The sequence below is a fragment of the Anguilla anguilla genome, chromosome 12 (assembly GCF_013347855.1).
Source record: "Anguilla anguilla isolate fAngAng1 chromosome 12, fAngAng1.pri, whole genome shotgun sequence".
In the NCBI taxonomy this organism is placed as follows: Eukaryota; Metazoa; Chordata; class Actinopteri; order Anguilliformes; family Anguillidae; genus Anguilla; species Anguilla anguilla.
The window spans coordinates 36,790,522-36,814,605 of record NC_049212.1 but is presented as its reverse complement, the minus strand read 5'-3'; the positions used below and the strand labels follow the sequence as shown (position 1 = coordinate 36,814,605).

The 24,084-nt window shown below is 37.1% G+C and overlaps 1 protein-coding gene across 2 annotated transcripts; it reads right to left on the bottom strand.

The window, feature by feature from the left end:
• Nucleotides 1-1,743: 1,743 nt before the first annotated feature.
• On the bottom strand, nt 1,744-23,365 carry LOC118210366 (olfactory receptor 52E4-like). Of its 2 annotated transcripts, none has more exons than XM_035386495.1 (2): nt 23,312-23,365; nt 1,744-3,118 (listed from the first exon to the last, which is right to left on the bottom strand). In XM_035386495.1, the coding sequence occupies exon 2, from the start codon at nt 3,066-3,068 to the stop codon at nt 2,088-2,090; it is 981 nt and encodes a 326-aa protein (XP_035242386.1). In that variant the 5' UTR covers nt 3,069-3,118; nt 23,312-23,365; the 3' UTR covers nt 1,744-2,087. The 2 variants fall into 2 exon arrangements, with proteins under 2 accessions (XP_035242386.1, XP_035242385.1); XM_035386494.1 differs by lacking the exon at nt 23,312-23,365 and adding an exon at nt 3,691-3,744.
• Between the last annotated feature and the right edge of the window lie 719 nt (nt 23,366-24,084).

Below are 24,084 nucleotides of genomic sequence, written 5' to 3'. Positions count from 1 at the left end.
TACCCCGCTAAATTGAAAACATGCAGCAATGCAGAATTTTGTGGCACTGATGGTAATTTATGCATTGCTTAGTAAATATGGCCCTAAATGTTTAAAGGGCAACATGCAGGTAAACATTTTTAATGGATTTACAATTCTCGGCTCATGGAGGGGATGTTTTGAAAAATAAATTAATAAATAAATTAAATGTGTAATGTTTAGTGAATAATGTTTAGTTCCGTGTTAACCTATGTAGCTAGCTAAACTGACCGATTGATTAGGCATCATAACTACCGTTAGCCAAAAGTCAAGACATTGTAAGTGAGGTAACTTATCTTGGCAGCAAGCTAACTAGCTATGTGTGACTTTATGATTACAAAAGTTTTTGGGGTTTGTGGCTGTTATTTTCCTGCAAAATCAGGTCCTGGGAGATAATGTGAGCTGTTCAGGGACAGATGCGAACGCCTAGAAGCCCAATGTTTGCAGAGCCAGCTGGGCGACAGTTCGTCAAATAATTCTCTTCCAAGGATTTAAAAAATTTAGTTCAAATCCAGTGCCCTCAAAGGCCACACAGATGATGATCAGCTGATATGAGGTCACTTTAGCAGATGGCTCTGGCTAATAGGTTATAGCGGTTGATTGATGCTCAAAACTAATAGCCAACGTTAAATTAGATTTAACGTTGGCTATTACTTTGTAGTTCTAGAGAAAACTATTAGCTTGTGCATACGTATCCAGTAAGCCAAAATAATTCAAGACAGAGCTAACCAGTGGCTGCGTCTAAAAGCTTATGTTTAGCTAGCAACATCCCATTTAACTATTTGGAGAGCTAGCTAACGTTAACTAAGGTAACACAGGCAAAGCACTAGGCCAACTAACCCAGGTTTTCTAATTATGCTATCTGTACAAATGTGAACCCCAGCAGACAATAATTTCCGGTCTGACTAATTGACTGAAAAAAAAATTACCGTTAATTTGTATTGAACCCACCAGTGTAGCCTACCCACCAGTCTGTGATATTATTTAGCTAGCTGGCTACAACCAATGAACTAAATCTGCAACAATATAGTAATTGCGTGGGCACGCTCGTTAGCTATCACCAGGACCATTTGCTATAGAACAACTAATGTTTGATAAGACAGTAAAGCCTGATTTATACTTCTGCGTAGTCTGCATAGTTTCCGTAATTTATTTATATAAATGTGCTTTGTTTTGTATTAGTGCTCCAGTAGAATGAATTAACTGGGGTGTTGCTAGGTAAACATGCAACAATCGACTCATTTTCTTTGCCTTGGAATGGTTATCTACAAAATGGTGAATGTTATTGGCCATGTCTCCACACTTTTACCAATTAGGAGCCTATTGATATTAAATTTCCTTCACTGTTTTTGTTGCAAACGATACTCTTTTTATTTGGAACTTCAACTTTAAATAAAATATTCGCAGAGAAAATACTTCCGCTCATGTGAAATATAACGTGTCTCCAGATGTTTAAGATTTGTACTGTAAAAGTGCTTACTGCTGGCAGTTAATTTTGTTACATCACTAATAAGTGATTTGTTAAGCAAATTAATTTGCAGCAAAGTGTATTATTCCTAAACAACACGAGAACAGAATCAAAGAATAAAAACAGAAGCAACATTTGTAATTCACCATACTTTAAAAATTAAGCTTTTTTAAAAGTAATTAATAGAAAGTATAGAATAATTTTATAAACTTGAAACGTAATGTTCCATAAAATATATTAACCAACAATTAGCAGACTGAAAACTGATTATTTTTTCTTTACATTTTTCTCCTTATATACCGAAGGATCAAAGGGAAAAGCCCAAGTCATCAAATAAAGACACAATCACAACAAAACAGTACATAAATGATCCTGCTTGCACTACAGCAGTAAGCCTATCACACGCATGATTACATGATTACAAACATGATTACACTGTATTATGGAGAAACTCAATGCTGAGTTTACACAATGCTGATCCAGTAGGATGTTTTGCAACTGAGCATTGTCTCTTTATCTGATTTGTGGCACAATTCTTTAAACTGCCCTACATGCTTTTGTGATCAAAAGAGGTTAAGGAATTCCTAACCTCTGTCTCTACCTACTTTAATATTTGTGTTGTGTTTTTTTTTTGTTTCCTTTTGAAAATATTTTTTGAGAATTCCTTTACCTCTTCAGTGTTCAGCACATAAATGATTGGGTTTAGCATGGGGGTAATGGCCTTTGCAAATGATGTATTAATGATCCTGGCATTAGGATTAATGGTAAAAGCAATTTCACAAAGGTAGGTGGCCATTAATGGAAGATAATATACAGCCACAAGCATTAGGTGTGCGGAACAAGTCTTAATGGCTTTAAGTCGCCCTTCCCATGAGGCCATTTTAAACAGTACGTCAGCAATGAACACATATGACAGTAAAGTCAAAATCAAAGGTAAATAAAGGAGCAATACCATGTTAAGTTTTGCCACGATAGAATTTACGAGATTGTCATTGCATGCCAATGTGTATATGGACCCATGATCACAAAAGTAGCTTTGTACCACAATGGATTTACAAAAAGACAACCTGGTAATTAAAGTCACCATTAGAATCAGTAAAACTGAATCATATGCCCACACTGCAGTTAATATCACAGCCATTGCTTGCATTGTGATGATGGCATGGTATCTCAGTGGCGAGCATATTGCCACCAATCTATCAAAGGCCAGAACGGTAAGAGTGAGAGACTGCAAAGTGACAAATAAAAACACAAAAAACATGTTGGCCAAGCAAGCGTCAAAGGAGATGTATTGTGAATCAAAAAGAAACATTGCAATTAAATTTGGAATAAGAGCAGTGCTTTCACCTAAGTCAGCTACGACCAAATTAAAAATGGCCAAATACTTTGGGGTGTGAAAACTGCGCTCTGTGTATATAATAAACATGACAAATGAGTTCCCCAACACAGAGACCACAAAAACAAAGCACAGGAAAACATAGTAGTATTTGGCATAGGGCATGTTATTCAAACCAGTGATGAAAAAGAATGGGGGACGCACAAAAGTAGTATTTAGAGAGAGGGTGGAATTCAGGGAGCTCATTTCAGGGTCTGATTTCTTCTCTTTGTTGCTTTACTTTAATTTTTCTTGCCCTGTAAGTGAAGAAAAACATACCAACTGAATAACGCAATTCAATTTAATGCAGTTGATTTCTTTTTTAATTTCTGAAAACATTTAAGATTATATGAACATGATTACCTACGTAGGATCCTACAAATCATTATTTGCCATCACATTATTTATCATGAAGTTTATTTTAATATGCTTTCTTTCCATAGACAAAGGTACGGGGCGACATAGCTCAGGAGGTAAGAGCGGTTGTATCTGGTTCCATTTACCAAAGGGAGACTGGCTTTTCAGGTCGAGTACTGAGCATGCAAATAAAATAGTTGGCACCACATCAGGTGAAGTCTAATGTCCAACAAACAATATCTGCCAATTACTATCCATTTGTATCACGGCATGGAAATTGGCTAAGTAAACTGTGTCAGAGAAATTATGTCCGTGCACTTTTGAAAAACTAGTTTCACAATTTATTAAACTTTCTCCAAGGTGAAATCCATCTCCTTCATAACACCAGCTTCTTGTAATTTTGCTGTGTAAAAAAGGTAACCTGAGAAATATTACCATCTCAAAAGAGGAAGAATGCTTAGTAATTACCCACCACAATCACCTGAGCCGATAATGAGCAAAAAGGTGTCCTCCAATTTGTTCAGCCTGGTTTCATATTTACAGTAGGGGGACATTGATTCTCCTTTTATACATTTTGCTCTGGGGTTTTCGGTACATGCGCCATGGTGATCAACCTGGGGAACTCATTAACTCCAGTAACTCTGTCAATACAGAATCATTTTTTTTTTGTAGAGAAAACAAGATTAGTTACCAGACTGTGATTCCATATTGCCTAATTTCGTGAACAAGTACAATTTCATTTGAGGATAGCAGAGTATACAAATAATTAGTAAAAAAAAAAAAAACAATAAATGGGATCAATCATTAATAGTGGAAATAATAAGCAATTCAGCTGTGTTACGCCAAAAACATTTTTTAAATGACAACATTATGTTTGAAAAATTGTCTGCATCCATTGTTTTGGGTGTATGAGAAGCATATCATAAGTAAAATTCATTATTATTATGATTATGATGATTATTATTAGCATTATTATTGTTATATTTTTCCCACGGCGCGCAGGACTGCCTGCCACCGTGAGCTATGCATGACAAATTGTGGTCAGTCACTCATGGACGACCTGAGAAGGACGTTTGGTAGGATACATGCGCAGGTGGTGCTTCGTTTAGTAGGACGCATGCGCAGGTGCATCTCCCAAAATCACCGCTTCGAACGGCACAAGATTTTCAAGCACAGCTTTATCGCCTATCGTTACTTTAGCTAACCCTAACATTTTAGCGTTTCACCTACTTTAGTTAACCTAGTTAGCACGTACCACTGATACAGATGTATGGACACATGGAGGAGAACAAATAACGTTACAGAGCTGAGGACATGCCATAGCTAGCTAGCTAGCCAAGTTTTACTCATGACACTTTGTACAGGTGCGCCGTGGGTCTGGATGGTTTCGTGCTTATTGTTTCGAAGATTGTGATCAACAAATACGATTTTTATCATTTTACATTGTTACAATTGTACTTATCTGGCTAAACTTTATTTGACCCAGAAGCATACAGTACATTAATGGGGCAAACATATGTCTGGATAGGTTTGTACAATTTGATATTTAATTAATAGGCCTAAGTATTTCTAATTTTTATCTGTTTTTATTTTGTTTATCCCCCTCACCCCCTTTCTGTAGTGTGACTGATTGTATGTTTCTTAGTATTTATGTTAAGTTGCAAATATACACATTTTGTAAAAATTAGCTTGACAACCAAGAATCAATATATCTTTTCTGGAGTGTAAGTTTTAGTATTTTACGCCAAAGGATTCAAACAATTTGATGCGCCTATGCAATAAAAAGAAGTTCTTTCATGTTGCTGTTTGCACATTCTTTTAAAGAAGGTAGACAACTGTTTCAGGTTTGAAGAGTGTTGTTTTAGGCAGGAGTATCATCAAAATGTGAACGTCATGAAACAATATTACGTGGGGTTTGTATGTCAAATGATAGAGAATGGATTTATCATTTCACACATAATCTTTGGGTTTCCTGCAAAGATTATACAGTTGCAAAAGCAATAGTTTTCATTTTTAAGGCAATTATCAGTTAGCCAGCAAGCCAGTGTAATAAGTTAGAGGGTTGCCTGAGTCCGAGGGGGGGATTTGCATCTACACTTCTCACTCGTCCAACGGTCTTACATGCAAATACGCTACCAGTGAGCTACTAGTAAATTAGCTCCGATGGCTGCAAGGTTTTTTTTTTTGTTTGTTTTTTTTTTTTTAAAACCTTGTACACTTCTATATATGTTCATTTTGTGTGTGTATCCAATGTTTTTATTGGCTGATGTAGCTAAATGTCCAATGGGGAGACATATTCTTTGTGGGCTTAGAGAATTTGTGATGATGTAATTGGCAGGAAAAAGTTCGGTTTGGTTTTGGGTTTGTTTTATATTAAGTGAAAATGAATTATTATTTTATGTTGTAAATGCATTTTTATTTGAATAAATAAACTTATTTTAACTTGTTTTGCACAAGCGCACTCTAGACCATGTTTAACTTCGCAGTGGATTGTGAGAACGTCAACTTGTTAAAATTCCAATAAGTCAGGAATGGCTTCGTTGTCAAAATAATTTGACCTTGTGACCTCGTGACAACAGATGAAAAGCTCACTGGTCTCATGCAGTGTAGTGATTTCAATGCTGTTTTGACCTATGATAGCAAGAAGACTGAGTCCACTGAACTTAAAGATACCGTCAAAGAAAATAGCAGAAACTTTGCGGGCAACGAAGGCACCAATGAGAAATGTAGCCTAAAGTAAACGGGTCTGGTAAGCCAGCTGACAAAAACAGGATGTGTACAGTGCTACACTGCTAACCATGGGCCACCATGCCTTGGTAAGCTGTGTAGACACTGTTTACAATTCCATATGGAAATCAAATATTACCAATTGCAGTATGATAATTATTGCTATAACTCAAGTCCATAGCAGCTGAACAAAGCATTGTAAAACCACGTCTCTAAGCGGTTTCGGTTTTGCGTTGGGTTTGGTTTTCAAATTTGGCAGTACCAGTCGGGCTTGGTCGGGTCAGGTCTCAAGGTCCCGGATATGAGCCGGGTTCGGTCTTAAATTTCAAGCCCGTGCAGACCTCTAGTGTGGATAAGTATATTTTTGTGTGGATTGGAGCGCACAGACTGCGAGAGGAAAGTCTCAAAATAAAAAAAATAAAAAAGGAAACTCTCAAACTTATGTCACTGAACGCACGTGTGTCTTTTGATCCGCAAATGCAGATTCAACATTTGAGCATGTCCTTTCTCCCTCTGCAATGACATCATAATTTTACTGCTGCCCAGAGAGACCCCCAGCCATCATGATCCACTCATCTGTCAGACACAATTCTCCAGCTCAGGTGTGAAGCTCTTAATTGAGAGCTGCTAATGAAGGCTTGGCTTGGTCCAAGGGGACATCCTTCTCAAGTAATTACACCTATGAGAACTATGCTGTCAAGGCTTGTAATAGTTACTGTAAACATGTAATTAGGAGGCAATCGTACAGTCTGTGTACACAAACACAAAAACTTACAAGTATGTAGACTCCAAAGATCTTAAGGCCTTTTGTTTTTCCGTTGCAGAGATGAGGAACGCCAGGAAAACTGGTTTATAGCTAATTCCCTATCACTAGAACAGTCATTCACAGATTTGCAGCTTTAGTGACCTGACCTGTGACCAATCATGTACAACAAAGCTTTGCACCCAAACAGGATCAAAATGTTAAATTGTTTCAGCTGACCCTCAGATAAACAGACTGCAGTGTGGAAGCAGATTTAACATAAGGTACCTATGGTCACATGGACAGAAATTGGGATATGTATTGTACACCTGGATGTGTCACACTGAAATCAGGACAGCCTTTGACAGTGTGGCCTGGATTTATAAACATGTAAATGAAAAGTTAGTTTAGAAACATGCCCAGCTGTGTTTGTGAAGAGGGAAAAAACACTTTCATTTTATATTTATAATAAAAAGCATTTTTAACTGAAGTCTCCAAAAGGTTTCGGCAGGCTTAATTCCTGCAGCCTTTTGTCTTAGAACCAACTGGCTGAAATTCTGAATAAGGTAATAATAAAATAAGGATCAGTCCACTTAAACATAGTGTATACTGCAAACATTATTATTACATTTACAGCTTTAAAAACTGCTGGCTCCTCCTGAAACACTTTATTGTTCGTTAGTTTGGCCTCTGTTTCAACATACAAATCCCTCCAGCAAATAATAATTATTCACCAGTGGTTTCAGAACTCAGCTTGCTCCCTGGGCATTAGTGTCCTACTGAGCTATTAATTTAATATTGAGGTTTCAATTAAATAATGGCTTTCTGTAATGCTCTTGAGGGATAAAACAGAGAAGGCGTAAACACACAGACATACTATAGGTCTAAACACATACTGTATAAATACTCAAAAAATGTTTGGGTAGGAGCGCTTCCTGGACTCAAATTGAGTTTGTTTGAGGTGCTCTTTGGATGGGATATGTATAGACATCAAAATCAAAGAAAACTCCAAGGCACTCTCTTTTTAATAATTAAAATGCCTTTATTTTCATGGCTTGGTCATATTAAACCTTTAAAAACAAACTCCGACGCATTTGCCAGCAGCCATACCACCACGCACTCTGCTCCTGCCGACTGGCTGAAGCTAAGCAAGTGTGGATTTGGTTAGTACTTGGATTGGAGACCACCAGGGAATACTGAGTTTCTGCTGGAAGTGGTGTTGGTGGGCCAGCAGAGGGCAATCTGGTCAAATAAACCCCAGGGCGTTTCTGCAAAAGAGCATCCGTGCTCAGCGAACCTACCCTGTGTAAATAAAGGTTAAATAAAAATAAAAAATAAATAAATAAATAAAATTTCAGCATCAAGCTTTCATCAGGGAGTCAAACAAAAAAAAAAAAAAAAAGCTTGATGCTGAAATGTGTAGAGAGTTTGTTTTTAAATGTTTTTTCAGGGTTTAGGTAGCAAATTCAGGCAATATATTTATGATGTGATCTTGGAATGTTTCCCACAGGCAGGCAAAATTCTCACAATGGAGGAAAAAGTGCATTTCTGTTTCTACCTCCTCTGTCATGCAGTGACCACCTATACAGTTGAGACCAAAAGTTTACATTCACCCAGGCTAAAGACATTCAAACTCAATTTTTCACAACTCTGCACTTTTCATGTTACCATACATTTCATGTATTAAGTCTATTAGGGTATGTACTTTATTTCCATAAGAGGTCATTTCAAAATAATAGGTAAGAGACAGATTTATTTCAGCTTTCATGTACTATATCAGATTTTCACTGGGTCAAAAGTTTACGTACACTTTGTTAGGAATCAGTTTTGTTGCTCTTCTTAGGAACCTTTTCCAGAGTCTCTATATCTTTCTTGTAGTATGGTCCCCACAACTGCATACAATACTCCAAGTGTGGTCTAGCAAATGTATTGCATGAAATAAGTATAACTTCCTTGGATTTATACTCAATACTTTTGGCTATATTGTGGCATCCTGTTTGCCTTTTTTTTATTGCTACAGCACGCTGTGCCTAAAACTTGAAAGGCTTTGATCAAACATTGCTCCCAGGTCTTTTTCAAATTGAGCACATTCCATTTGTGTTCCTCCCATAAAGTAATCCTGCCTAATGTCCCTTAGCAGACTAAAAACTGACAATTCTTGGTTTTGAAAATTATATTTTGAGAATTTCTTAACATTTGCAACCATTTCCATAGAGGCTAAGGAATTGTAACTGCTGCCTCCACCTCTGGTTTCACAGACTGCAGTTTGTGATACAGTTAAAAGCAAAAGTCTTGTAATATGAATTTGTTCCATTTTTTAGTTTTTTTTTATTTCTGTTGCAGTTTTGTTTTTGTTTTTTTTATTTAGAAGTTTTTTAGAGAATACCCTTACCTCTTCTGTGTTCAACACGTAAATGATTGGGTTCATCATGGGGGTAACGGCCTTTACAATTGACAAAATCATTATACTCACATCAGATTTAAGGGTTGAAGTTAGTAACGTAATGTGCGTGCCTATTACTGGAAGGTAATGTAAAGACACCAGCATTAGGTGTGCAGAACAAGTCTTAATGGCTTTAAATCGCCCTTCCCATGAAGCTATTTTAGACAGTGCACCAGCAATAAAAAAATAAGACAGTACAATCAAAAGAAAGGGTATATAAACAAATAATGTCACATTAAATCTTGATATTACATGATTGATAAAATTGTCATTGCATGCCAAACTATATATGGACTCATGTCGACAAAAGTAGCTTTTTACCACAATGGATTTACAAAAAGACAATCTGGTAATCAAAGCCACCATTAAAATAATTAAAACTGAATCATATGCCCACACCACTGTTAACATCACAGCCATTGCTTGCATTGTGATGATGGCATGGTATCTCAGTGGCGAGCATATTGCCACCAATCTATCATAGGCTAGAACGGTAAGAGTGAGAGACTGTAAACTGGCAAATAAAAACACAAAAAACATGTTGGCCAAGCAAGCGTCAAAGGAGATGTATTGTGAATCAAAAAGAAACAATGCAATTACATTTGGAATGAGAGCAGTGCTTTCGCCTAAGTCAGCTACGACCAAATTAAAAATGGCCAAATACTTTTGGGTGTGAAAACTGCGCTCTGTGTATATAATAAACATGACAAAGGAGTTTCCCAACAGAGAGACCACAAAAACAGAGCACAGGAAAATATAGTAGTATTTGGCATGGGGCATGTTATGAAAACCAGTGATGAAAAAGAATGGGGGACGCACAAAAGTTGTATTTAGAGAGAGGGTGGAATTCAGGGAGCTCATTTCAGGGTCTGATTTCTTCTCTTTGTTGCTTTACTTTAGTTTTTCTTGCCCTGTAAGTGAAGAAAAACATACCAACTGAATAACGCAATTCAATTTAATGCAGTTGATTTCTTTTTTAATTTCTGAAAACATTTAAGATTACATGAACATGATTACCTACGTAGGATCCTACAAATCATTATTTGCCATCACATTATTTATCATGAAGTTTATTTAAATAAGCTATCTTTCCATAGACAAAGGTACGGGGCGACATAGGTCAGGAGGTAAGAGCGGTTGTATAGCAGTCGGAGGGTTGCCGGTTCGATCCCCGCCCTGGGCGTGTCGAAGTGTCCCTGAGCAAGACACCTAACCCCTAACTGCTCTGGTGAACGAGAGGCACCAATTGTAAAGCGCTTTGAATAAAAGCGCTATATAAATGCAGTCCATTTACCAAAGGGAGACTGGCTTTTCAGGTCGAGTACTGAGCATGCAAATAAAATAGTCAGCACCGCATGAGGTGAAGTCTAATGTCCAACAAACAATATCTGCCAATTACTATCCATTTGTATCACGGCATGGAAATTGGCTAAGTAAACTGTGTCAGAGAAATTATGTCCGTGCACTTTTGAAAAACTAGTTTCACAATTTATTAAACTTTCTCCAAGGTGAAATCCATCTCCTTCATAACACCAGCTTCTTGTAATTTTGCTGTGTAAAAAAGGTAACCTGAGAAATATTACCATCTCAAAAGAGGAAGAATGCTTAGTAATTACCCACCACAATCACCTGAGCCGATAATGAGCAAAAAGGTGTCCTCCAATTTGTTCAGCCTGGTTTCATATTTACAGTAGGGGGACATTGATTCTCCTTTTATACATCTTGCTCTGGGGTTTTCGGTACATGCGCCATGGTGATCAACCTGGGGAACTCATTAACTCCAGTAACTCTGTCAATACAGAATCTTTTTTTTTTGTAGAGAAAACAAGATTAGTTACCAGACTGTGATTCCATATTGCCTAATTTCGTGAACAAGTACAATTTAATTTGAGGATAGCAGAGTATACAAATAATTAGTAAAAACAAAAATAACAATAAATGGGATCAATCATTAATAGTGGAAATAATAAGCAATTCAGCTGTGTTACGCCAAAAACATTTTTTAAATGACAACATTATGTTTGAAAAATTGTCTGCATCCATTGTTTTGGGTGTATGAGAAGCATATCATAAGTAAAATTCATTATTATTATGATTATGATGATTATTATTAGCATTATTATTAATATTGTTATATTTTTCCCACGGCGCGCAGGACTGCCTGCCACCGTGAGCTATGCATGACAAATTGTGGTCAGTCACTCATGGACGACCTGAGAAGGACGTTTGGTAGGACACATGTGCAGGTGGTGCTTTGTTTAGTAGGACGCATGCGCAGGTGCATCTCCCAAAATCACCGCTTCGAACGGCACAAGATTTTCAAGCACAGCTTTTTCGCCTATCGTTACTTTAGCTAACCCTAACATGTTAGCGTTTCACCTACTTTAGTTAACCTAGTTAGCGCGTACCACTGATACAGATGTATGGACACACGGAGGAGAACAAATAACGTTACAGAGCTGAGGACATGCCATAGCTAGCTAGCTATATAGTTAGCCAAGTTTTACTCATGACACTTTGTACAGGTGCGCCATGGGTCTGGATGGTTTCGTGCTTATTGTTTTGAAGATTGTGATCAACAAATACGATTTTTATCATTTTACATTGTTACAATTGTACTTATCTGGCTAAACTTTATTTGACCCAGAAGCATACAGTACATTAATGGGGCAAACATATGTCTGGATAGGTTTGTACAACCTCTCTAAGCGATTTCGGTTTCGCATTGGGTTCGGTTTTCAAATTTAGCAGTACCAGTCGGGCTTGGTCAGGTCAGGTCTCAAGGTCCCGGATATGAGCTGGGTTTGGTCTTAAATTTCAAGCCCGTGCAGACCTCTAGTGTATATTTTTGTACAGTATATTTTTGTATATTTTTGTGTGGATTGGAGCGCACAGACTGCGAGAGGAAAGTCTCAAAATAAAAAAAATAAAAAAGGAAACTCTCAAACTTATGTCACTGAACGTACGCGTGTCTTTTGATCCGCAAATGCAGATTCAACACTTCATAGGCCAATAGTACATTTGAGCATGTCTTATTGTAAAAAATACATGTGGAAATTAGAAACATATTTTTTGGTTTTTCATACAAAAAGTATTTGTGCAAACGTATTCACTGCACATTCATTTAAAATACAATTTACAAGACTTTAGTTGAGAGATATTTGTGCATATACTGAATATGATGACTTTATAGCAGATTATGTATGTTTGATTATGTTTTGCTTTGTCCAATTACTTTTTCTCCCCTAAAATGGGGGACACTATGTATAAAGAGGGATGTAATTCATACACGGATCACCCCATATTGATGTAAATACAGTGTGTATATATCAGAATCAGAATCAGAATCAGAATCAGGTTTTATTGCCAAGTAGGTTTACACATAGGAGGAATTTGTTTTGGTCAGGTGGTGCATAACAGTGAACATAAAATAAGATAAATAAAATAAACATAGTGCAATAAAAACATAACATAAACATAGTGCAAACGGTAAACAGTAAACAATAAACAATAGTGCAAGGGGATAAAGTGTTATAAGTACAGGTGCTGTCTGTTTGGTGTCCGTGGGGGTCAGGATAACAGACAGTGTCAGTGGGGGTCCCGGGCCTTGTTGATGAGGCCAGCTGCAGTCGGGGAAAAAACTGTTGTGTCGTGAGGTTTTGTTCCTGATGGACCGCAGCCTCCTGTCGGAGGGGAGTGTTTGAAAGAGTGTGTGTGTGTGTGTGTGTGTGTAGATATATATATATATATATATATATATATATATATATATATATACACACACTACATTTCCAAAAGTAGGTGGACACCTGAACATCATGCCCATATGTACTGTTGAACATCTCATTCCAAAACCATGGGCATTAATATGGAGCTGGACGCCCCTTTGCTGCTGTATACACGCACATATTAGGATTGCTACAAGTATGTAGACTCCAAAGATCTTAAGGCCTTTTGTTTTTCCGTTGCAGAGATGAGGAACGCCAGGAAAACTGGTTTGTAGCTAATTCCCTATCACTAGAACAGTCACTCACAGATTTGCAGCTTTAGTGACCTGACCTGTGACAAATCATGTACAACAAAGCTTTGCACCCAAACAGGATCAAAATGTTAAATTGTTTCAGCTGATTCACCAGTGGTTTCAGAACTCAGCTTGCTCCCTGGGCATTAGTGTCCTACTGAGCTATTAATTTAATATTGAGCTTTCAATTAAATAATGGCTTTCTGTAATGCTCTTGAGGGATAAAACAGAGCAGGCGTAAACACAAAGACATACTATTGGTCTAAACACATACTGTATAAATACTCAAAAAATGTTTGGGTAGGAGCGCTTCCTGGACTCAAATTGAGTTTGCTTGAGGTGCTCTTTGGATTGGATACGTATAGACATCAAAATCAAAGAAAACTCCAAGGCACTATTTTTAGCAATTAAAATGCCTTTATTTTCATGGCTTGGTCATATTAAACCTTTAAAAACAAACTGTGACGCATTTGCCAGCAGCCATACCACCACGCACTCTGCTCCTGCCGACTGGCTGAAGCTAAGCAAGTGTGGATTTGGTTAGTACTTGGGTTGGAGACCACCAGGGAATACTGAGTTTCTGCTGGAAGTGGTGTTGGTGGGTCAGCAGGGGGCAGTCTTCCCTCTGGTCAAATAAACCCCAGGTCGTTTCTGCAAAAGAGCACCCGTGCTCAGCGAACCTACCCTGGGTAAATAAAGGTTAAATAAAAATAAAAAATAAATAAATAAATAAAATTTCAGCATCAAGCTTTCGTCAGGGAGTCAAACAAAAAAAAAAGCTTGATGCTGAAATGCGTCGAGAGTTTGTTTTTAAATGTTTTTTCAGGGTTTAGGTAGCAAATTCAGGCAATATATTTATGATGTGATCTTGGAATGTTTCCCACAGGCAGGCAAAATTCTCACAATGGAGGAAAAAGTGCATTTCTGTTTCTACCTCCTCTGTCATGCAGTGACCACCTATACAGTTGAGGCCAAAAGTTTACATTCACCCAGGCTAAAGACATTCAAACTCAATTTTGCACTTTTCATGTTACCATACATTTTATGTATTAAGTCTATTAGGGTCTGTACTTTATTTCCATAAGAGGTCATTTCAAAATAATAGGTAAGAGACAGATTTATTTCAGCTTTTATGTACTATATCAGATTTTCACTGGGTCAAAGGTTTACGTACTCTTTGTTAGGAATCAGTTTTGTTGCTCTTCTTAGGTACCTTTTCCAGAGTCTCTATATCTTTCTTGTAGTATGGTCCCCACAACTGCATACAATACTCCAAGTGTGGTTTAACAAATGTATTGCATGAAATAAGTATAACTTCCTTGGATTTATACTCAATACGTTTGGCTATATTGTGGCATCCTGTTTGCCTTTTTTTATTGCTACAGCACACTGTGCCTTAAACTTGAAAGGCTTTGATCAAACATTGCTCCCAGGTCTTTTTCAAATTGAGCACATTCCAGTTGTGTTCCTCCCATAAAGTAATCCTGCCTAATGTTGCCCCCCCCCCACATGCAGAACTATATTTGGCTGCACTGAATTTCATTTGCCAGGTTTCCCCCCCCTGGATTTTATTTAAATCTTCTTGGATTACATAGCCAGTTAATTGAAGTCACCCATAATAATAGTCTCACATTATTCACATTATCACACTAGGTTTGAGGTTCTGCTCCTAATCGTTTTTGCTAGCTCCACAAATTTGTCGTGCAGATCCTCAAACCTGCCCTTACCTATGCCATTGGTTCCTACGTGAACCATGACTAGTGGATCCCTCCCCACTCTGGCCAGGAGCTTGTCGGCAACTCCAGGAGATCGCCTACCTGGGAACCAGGAAGGCAACACACTGTACAGGATTTCTTTTCATGCAGACAGACTATGCTGTCTACCCCCCCTAATAACTGAGTCCTCCACTATCACTCACTCCCTTTTCCAGGAGGATGTGGCCATCTGGGTGCCCGGTGGCTCATCAGTTATCCCACTAAACTACAGCCAGAGGCACCACCAGGGATTCTGGGCCCCATGAAACAAGCTCACATTGGGCCCCCTCCACCCCAGAAAATCCTATGTTCTAATATTTTCTGTGGGTCCCTGTCAGTCAGGGCTTTTGGAATCATCCTACCCCCACTCCCCCCCCCCCCCCCTTTACAGCACCCCTGACTACAGCCAATGTTAGCACATAACCATAAGGGCAAACCACCTAACTACAATTATAATTTGCTCCTGAGTGGTTGAAAAACCACAAAAAAGCTCTGTTCAGGAAGAAGGTGGCCAAATGATCTAATCAGTTATTTTGCTAGCCAAGTGCTTAATGGAGGAAAAACGTGTAAAATTACCCCGTCCCGTAATGTCAACCCAGATGTTCACCTTAGGAGCAAAACCATCTTACCTTATAACACTTATAATATGGTTTAAAAATAAATAAATAAAAGAACTCTAACTAATATGAAACACACTATTGAAAGCACAATTCAATCCTGTTACAAACTTTTCCTAACACTACCAGACTCCTTCCTCTCACTCTTACCACCACAAACAGGAAATACATGTCAGACACAAGCAATCAAGCAAGAGAGCATCAATCCAGCAAATGTGAATCCTGTGAGTTGTGCTCAAGCCTGTTGTTTCAAAATTACCTCAATTTAATTTGACACACCCTAATTTGCCTGGGTCTTGAGTTAGCACTAGTATTTGAAAATTGGACCTTGACTGTTAAATTGGGTATAATCGGGCAAATGATCCTTCTAAACATGAAAAGCACCTAATAATAAATAACTTCAGAGATTGCAACAGTGGTTGGAATAAAAGCCAGCACACGTAGGCATCACTAGTATTGTGGTTGAGAATCATTGAGTTGGGGTGCATTTCAATAATAGGCTTGGTCAGAGAAATTGAATTTTTATCACTTGGTTATTTCTTAGAAACTCTTAACAAATAAGACATGTATTACAAGTGGGTGGAAACTCATGACAGGAAACAAACAATATTTGACCATTATCTTTGTTGTTGCAAGACAGACTCTGTTTTGAACTGAAACATTAAATGAACATGGAATTTACCATTGATTGCCTCAAGTTTCTAAAATATTTTAAGAGAAAGTACTTTACCCATACGTAAAAACTAAAATGTCTCCATTGAAGACTAGTACTGTAAAGGTTCTGACCGTTGGCAGTTAACATTTTAGTGATGCTACATAAAATTATTTAAGCAAATTGAATGTTGAACAAGCAACACAAGAACAGAATGCAGAAATTCAAAGGGGAATCATTTGTGAATCATCAATAGACGCAACATTTATAATTCATCACGCTTTTAACATTAAGCAGTAAAAACGAATAATAATTGAATTAACTTAAAACGTAAGGTTCCACAAAACAAATTAACCGACTTAGCAGACTAAAAACTGTTGATTCTTGGTTTTGAAAATTATTTTTTGAGAATTTCTTAACATTTGCAACCATTTCCATAGAGGCTAAGGCTAATTGTAACTGCTGCCTCCACCTCTGGTTTCACAGACTGCAGTTTGTGATACAGTTAAAAGCAAAAGTCTTGTAATATGAATTTGTTCCATTTTTTAAAGTTTTTTTTTATTTCTGTTGCAGTTTTGTTCTTGTTTTTTTTTTTTGTTTTTTGTTTTTTAGAAGTTTTTTAGAGAATACCCTAACCTCTTCTGTGTTCAGCACGTAAATGATTGGGTTCATCATGGGGGTAACGGCCTTTACAATTGGCAAATTCATTATACTCGCTTCAGATTTAAGGGTTGAAGTTAGTAACGTAATGTGCGTGCCTATTACTGGAAGGTAATGTAAAGACACCAGCATTAGGTGTGCAGAACAAGTCTTAATGGCTTTAAATCGCCCTTCCCATGAAGTTATTTTAGACAGTGCACCAGCAATAAAAATATAAGACAGTACAATCAAAATAAAGGGTATATAAACAAATAATGTCACATTAAGTCTTGATATCACATGATTGATAAAATTGTCATTGCATGCCAAACTATATATGGACTCATGTTGACAAAAGTAGCTTTTTACCACAATGGATTTACAAAAGGACAACCTGGTAATCAAAGAAACCATTAAAATCAGTAAGACTGAATCATATGCCCACACCACTGTTAATATCACAGCCATCGCTTGCATTGTGATGATGGCATGGTATCTCAGTGGCAAGCATATCGCCACCAATCTATCATAGGTCATAAGGGTAAGACTGAGAGACTGCAAACAGGAAAAGAAAAACACAAAAAACATGTTTGCCAAGCAAGCGTCAAAGGAGATGTATTGTGAATCAAAAAGAAACATTGCAATTACATTTGGAATTAGAGCAGTACTTTCACCCAAGTCAGCTACAGCCAAATTGAAAACAGCCATATACTTTGGGGTGTGAAAACTGTGCTCTGTGTAAATAATAAACATGACAAAGGAGTTTCCCAAAACAGAGACCACAAAAATAAAGGACAGGAAAACATAGTAGTATTTGGCATGGCGCATGTTATTCAAACCATTAAGGAAAAAAAAACGGGGGGCTCACAAAAGTTGTATTTAGAGGGAGGGTGGAATTCAGGGAGTTCATAGCAGATGTGTTTAATTCTTCTATTTGTTGCTTTACTTTTGCTTTTCTTTATTCTGTAATTAAAAAAGATAACAAATAGACTGAATAACTCAATTACAGTCAATGCTGGTGATTTATTTTCAAATTCTGAAAACAGATTTAAGATTACGTGAACAAAACTACATCATGTCCTATAATTGTTTTAACCGTCACATTTATTATCAAGCAGTTTTTAAAATCTCTTTTCTTGCCATGAACAATGGGAGGCCGGCGTTTTCATTCGAATACTGAGCTTGGTACCAAGCATGCAAATAAGATAGCCAACAAAACATGTCAGTAAAAACGATCACCGTAAAACCAACTACATGTAATTCTGATGTATATAATGGTTACACACAGTCTGTACTTGCCAGTGTGCACTTTCAGGCACTGTAAAATTGCATTGTCTATATTTCTAACAGCTTTGGCGGCACAGTCAACTTTTTTACATGTTACACATAACCTCTCCATAATCATGGTTTATTATTATTTCAGCAGCTTACCAAGAATCAAATGTAACAATCAGTGCAAAGAAATTAAATGTCATGGTTTTCATAAGATTTGGAATCATTTTGCATGCATGCGACATCTAGGTGGCCCTTGATTTTTCCTAAATAGGATCTGCAATTATGTAACATATACAACAAAATATGAATGTGATTCCACTTACTCCCTTCAGGCGGTCAGTCGATTGTTTAGTTGAACCAGGCCTGTCCGACTCTGACGTTCGCCCACGACCTAAGGCAACCCACTGTTCTGAGTAGAAGTACAGTAATTGTCAGGCGCACTCTGCAATATGATCGGATTCGCGCAGTTACTACTTTTAGCAGGTCTAAAAACAATTCACTGCCTCCCCATTTATCTGTGTTTTTCTTTACTTGTTTATACCTGTATTGATGTTCATTTATTTAACGTTTTCTGAACAAACAAAATTTTGTCTTTTTTTTTATTGCAATGTTGTTGCTATGTTTCTGGCTTTGAAGAATGGGCTTTTAAAAGCATACGGCATAAAGGTGTTCTTTAATTTTTTTTAAATGCCAGTTACACGCAGTTTTCTTTAGTTGAAGACAGCCCCGCCAGAACACATCATGAATTATGCTATACTATATATGATGCACAGAGGTAAGTGCTAGGACATAGGTGCTAGGACATTTGATTTGACTCTAACCATGTAAATACTAATTTAAAATAATAATAATAAAAATAAGAAATAAATAGTTGGTAAACATCTCCAAAGTTAAAGGTGAGTAAGGGTATACATTTTCAGATCTAAGCTCTGAAACAAATGATCCAATTATGAAAAATGGTAATCTGACAAATAATATGACTTCAAAAGGGGAAGAATCCTTAGTCCTTACTCACCACAATCACCTTAGCAGAGAATAAGGTTAAAAAACGTTTTCTCCAGTTTGTCCAGCCTGGTTTCATGTTTACAGTAGAGGAGCATTCACTCTCCTTTTGTACATCTTGCTCTGTGTGATTGCCATGGAAATGAACCTGGGGAACTCATTAACTACATTTACTCTGTCAGGACAATTTCTTTGGTTGTTGGTAAAATCGACAAGCTTAGGGACCGAAATCAGATCCCCAATTTCCGTAAGTCAATTAACAAGTAATTTCAGGATATCAGAGTAAGTGATTCTGGAACTGGATCGGAACAATGGGATTACAGGTAAAATCTGAGATGATGCACTGCCATTATACTCTTTAGCAAAGTAAAGGACTCCATCTCTCTCTGTAGCCCTCTGAATGAAGTGAATAATATACATAAATAAGTATTGTCAACTCCTACTGTTGATCAAAAAATCAAACCTCCCTGATGGAGATATAGTCAGTTTTTTAAAAAGTGTCAGTTTGGGTGTGCTGTGTTTGGTTTTTGCACAGTAAAATGTCCAGTGTTAATTCAACTCTACGTGAATTCTACTCCAGAGTGGGACCAAATGTTATCTGTTAGAGTGTAAATTAACACTGGACATTTTACTGTGTATTTAAACTGAACTGGAATTTGTTTCCCTGTGATGTCTTGACCTTTTTTGCAAAATCATTATTTTACGTTTCTTAAAATTAGGCTCTATTGCCCAGTTTGACCTCTGCATCAAAGAGTGTGATGCCAAGGGCAGCTGAATATTCAGCCAGCTGTTCTGCCAGTTCAGTGATGTACTGATATAGATTGGACAATATTGGACTGAGACAGCACCCTTGCTTCATGTCATGACCTTGAGTAAAATAATATGACCTTTGATTATTTAATTGAACTGAACGTTTATTGTGCATATACATATACGTATTTGATGAAATCATAACACCTGAGCGCCAATTCCATTCTGAATTACTTTTTGATAAAGTTTTGCCTAATAGAATCAAAGGCTTTTTGTAAAATCAATAAACCATGCAAAACTTGTTCCTCTTGTCCTTTGACAGTTTGTAATACACATGTGTATACGCTACAAACCATCTGAAGTACGCTAGGATGGGAGAAATCCTATTTGATATTTGTAAAGTCAATATTATATAGAATTTAGGATGCTGCAGAATATCTCCCTAGGTTGCTGTTGGCACAGATTTCTCTTATGAGGGTCTGACAGATTGGGGAGGTCAGCATCTGGTCCCAGACATTAATTTACCCTCTTAAGCCACATTTATGTCTGAAATAGGAAAGTATGCCATTAAGAATAAAAATGTTCACATTTGTGCTTATTGTGCTTTTTTACAAACAATTACCTAAAACGAGGGGGCAAAAATTTAGCGAATCAAATTAAAGACTGATGTGAATCAGTAGGCCCCTAATTAGGTTGTTGTACATGTGTTTGTTTTTTTTATGATTTTCTTTTTTACTTAAACTTTACACAATACTGGTTATTTACTTTGCTCTCTCAATTCTTACCAGCACTGTTTCCAATTAGGAGCCCATTTATACAGTAGTATTCCCATTTATTTCCTTCACTTTATTTGCTGTTTCAAAAGAGACACTGAAACATTAAATACAGGTGGTATTAATTATTGCTTGCCTTGAGTTTTAAAAAACAAAAGACTACTATATTCTTAAAATACATTCAGAACATATGTTTCCCATATGTAAAAAATAACACGTATCCATATGTTGAATATAGGTACTGCAATAAAATAATAAGTAATTTATTAAGCAAATCGCATGTGCATCAAACTACATTATTCATACATTATTCACAAGAATAGAATCAAAAATTCAAAGTGAATCAATATTGCCGTAAGTAACATTTTATAATTCATCCCACTTTAAACATTAAGCTTAAAAAATAAATAATTGAATAAATTTGAAACGTATTCTATCGAATGAACCAAGACTTAGCAGACTAAAAACTGGAAACTGAATATTTTTTTCTGTATTTAACAGAGGTTAAGGAATTCATAACCCATGCCTCTACCTTTGTAATCACAGATTGCAGGGTTTGTAATACAGTAATAAGAGTTTGTGTAATATCAATTCATTCCTTTATTTTAATATTTTCTTTCCCATTGTGGTTATTTATTTTTCTTTTGCAAAGTTTTTTTTAAGAATTCCTTAAACTCTTCTGTGCTGAGCACATAAATTATTGGGTTCATCATGGGGGTTATGACCTTTGAAAATTATGTACTCACTATCCTGACATTAGGCAGAAGATTTAAAGTTAGTGCAGCAACGTAGACTCCCATGATTGGAAAGTAATATATAGCGACTAGCATTAGGTGTGCAGAACAAGTCTTAATGGCTTGAAATCTCCCTTCCCATGAAGCTATTTTAAACACTGCACCAGCAATAAATACATATGATAGTACAGTCAAAATAAAGGGTACATAAAGTAATAATACTATGTTAATAATTGCCAGCATATGATTGATATAATTGTCATTGCCAAATTGTGTATGGTGTTACGGCTAGCCACAGGCAAACCACAACATAAAATGGAGTCTAACAAGAGAGATTCAACAATAATGATTTAATCCAGAATTTGGACAAATTTCACAATGCACTTGAAGATAACGGCGAGTATCCACATCTCAGTACAACAATGAATGAATTTAGTATAATGGTAAATGATGAGGTAGCAAACAGATGGGGTGATCCTCCAGGCCCGTCTGTGTAGAGGACCCAGCAGGATCACGGGGCTGTAATATATATATCCTAGTCTATCAGGTGCAATCTGCTTGTCACAGGTGTAGCTCTTCCCACTGCCAATCACCAATTAAGCAATCTGAGAGCTACAGAGAGCCAGAGAGAGAGAGAGAGAGAGAGAGAGAGACACACACCCCACATACACCAAGACATAGGGGCGCACATAACAATGGGTCCATGATCACAGAAATGGCTTTTTACCACAATGGATTTACAAAAAGACAACCTGGTAATCAAAGACACCATTAAAATCAGTAAGACTGAATCATATGCCCACACTACTGTTAATATCACTGCCATTGCTTGCATTGTGATGATGGCATGGTATCTCAGTGGCAAGCATATTGCCACCAATCTATCAAAGGCCAGAACGGTAAGAGTGAGAGACTGCAAAGTGACAAAGAAAAACATTGCAATAAAATTTGGAATAAAAGCAGTGCTTTCACCCAAGTCAGCTACAACCAAATTAAACACGGTCATATACTTTGGGGTGTGAAAACTGCGCTCTATGTATATACTGAACATGACAAAGGAGTTCCCCAACACAGTGACCACAAAAACAAAGCACAGGAAAATATAGTAGTATTTGGCATGGGGCATGTTATTCAAACCACTGATGAAAAGAAATGGGGGATGCACAAAAGTTGTATTTAGAGAGAGGGTGGAATTCAGGGAGCTTATTTCAGGGTCTGATTTCTTCTCTTTGTTGCTTTACTTTAGTTTTTCTTGCCCTGTTAATAAAGAAAAACATATCAACTGAACGCAATTAAATTTAATGCAGTTGATTTCTTTTTTAATTTCTGAAAACATTTAAGATTACATTAACATGATTACCTACGTAGGATCCTACAAATCATTATTTGCCGTCACATTATTTATCATGAAGTTTATTTTAATATGCTTTCATTCCATAGACAAAGGTACGGGGCGATATAGCTCAGGAGGTAAGAGCGGTTGTATAGCAGTCGGAGGATTGCCAGTTCGATCCCCGCCCTGGGCGTGTCGAAGTGTCCCTGAGCAAGACACCTAACCCCTAACTGCTCTGGTGAACAAGAGGCACCAATTGTAAAGCGCTTTGGATAAAAGCGCTATATAAATGCAGTCCATTTACCAAAGGGAGGCTGGCTTTTTAGGTCGAGTACTGAGCATGCAAATAAAATAGTTGGCACCACATGAGGTGAAGTCTAATGTCCAACAAACAATATCTGCCAATTACTATCCATTTGTATCACGGCATGGAAATTGGCTAAGTAAACTGTGTCAGAGAAATTATGTCCGTGCACTTTTGAAAAAACTAGTTTCACAATTTATTAAACTTTCTCCAAGGTGAAATCCATCTCCTTCATAACACCAGCTTCTTGTAATTTTGCTGTGTAAGAAAGGTAACCTGAGAAATATTACCCTCTCAAAAGAGAAAGAATGCTTAGTAATTACCCACCACAATCACCTGAGCCGATAATGAGCAAAAAGGTGTCCTCCAGTTTGTTCAGCCTGGTTTCATATTTACAGTAGGGGGACATTGATTCTCCTTTTATACATCTTGCTCTGGGGTTTTCGATACATGCGCTATGGTGATCAAACTGGGGAACTCATTAACTCCAGTAACTCAATACAGAATCATATTTTTTTTTGTAGAGAAAACAAGATTAGTTTACAGGCTGTGATTCCATATTGCCTAATTTTCGAGGATAGCAGAGTATACAAATAATTAGTAAAAAAAAAAAACAATAAATGGCATCAATCATTAATAGTGGAAATAATAAGCAATTCAGCTGTGTTACGCCAAAAACATTTTTAAAATGACAACATTACGTTTGAACAATTGTCTGCATCCATTGTTTTGGGTGTATGAGAATCATATCATTAATAAAATTCATTATTATGATTATGATGATTATTATTAGCATTATTATTAATGTTGTTATTTTTTTCCCACGAAGCGCAGGACTGCCTGCCACCGTGAGCTATGCATGGCAAATTGTGGTCAGTCACTCATGGACGACCTGAGAAGGACGTTCGGTAAGACACATGTGCAGGTGGTGCTTCGTTTAGTAGGACGCATGCGCAGGTGCATTTCCCAAAATCACCGCTTCGAACGGCACAAGATTTTTAAGCACAGCTTTATCGCCTATCGTTACTTTAGCTAACCCTAACATGTTAGCGTTTCACCTACTTTAGTTAACCTAGTTAGCGCGTACCACTGATACAGAT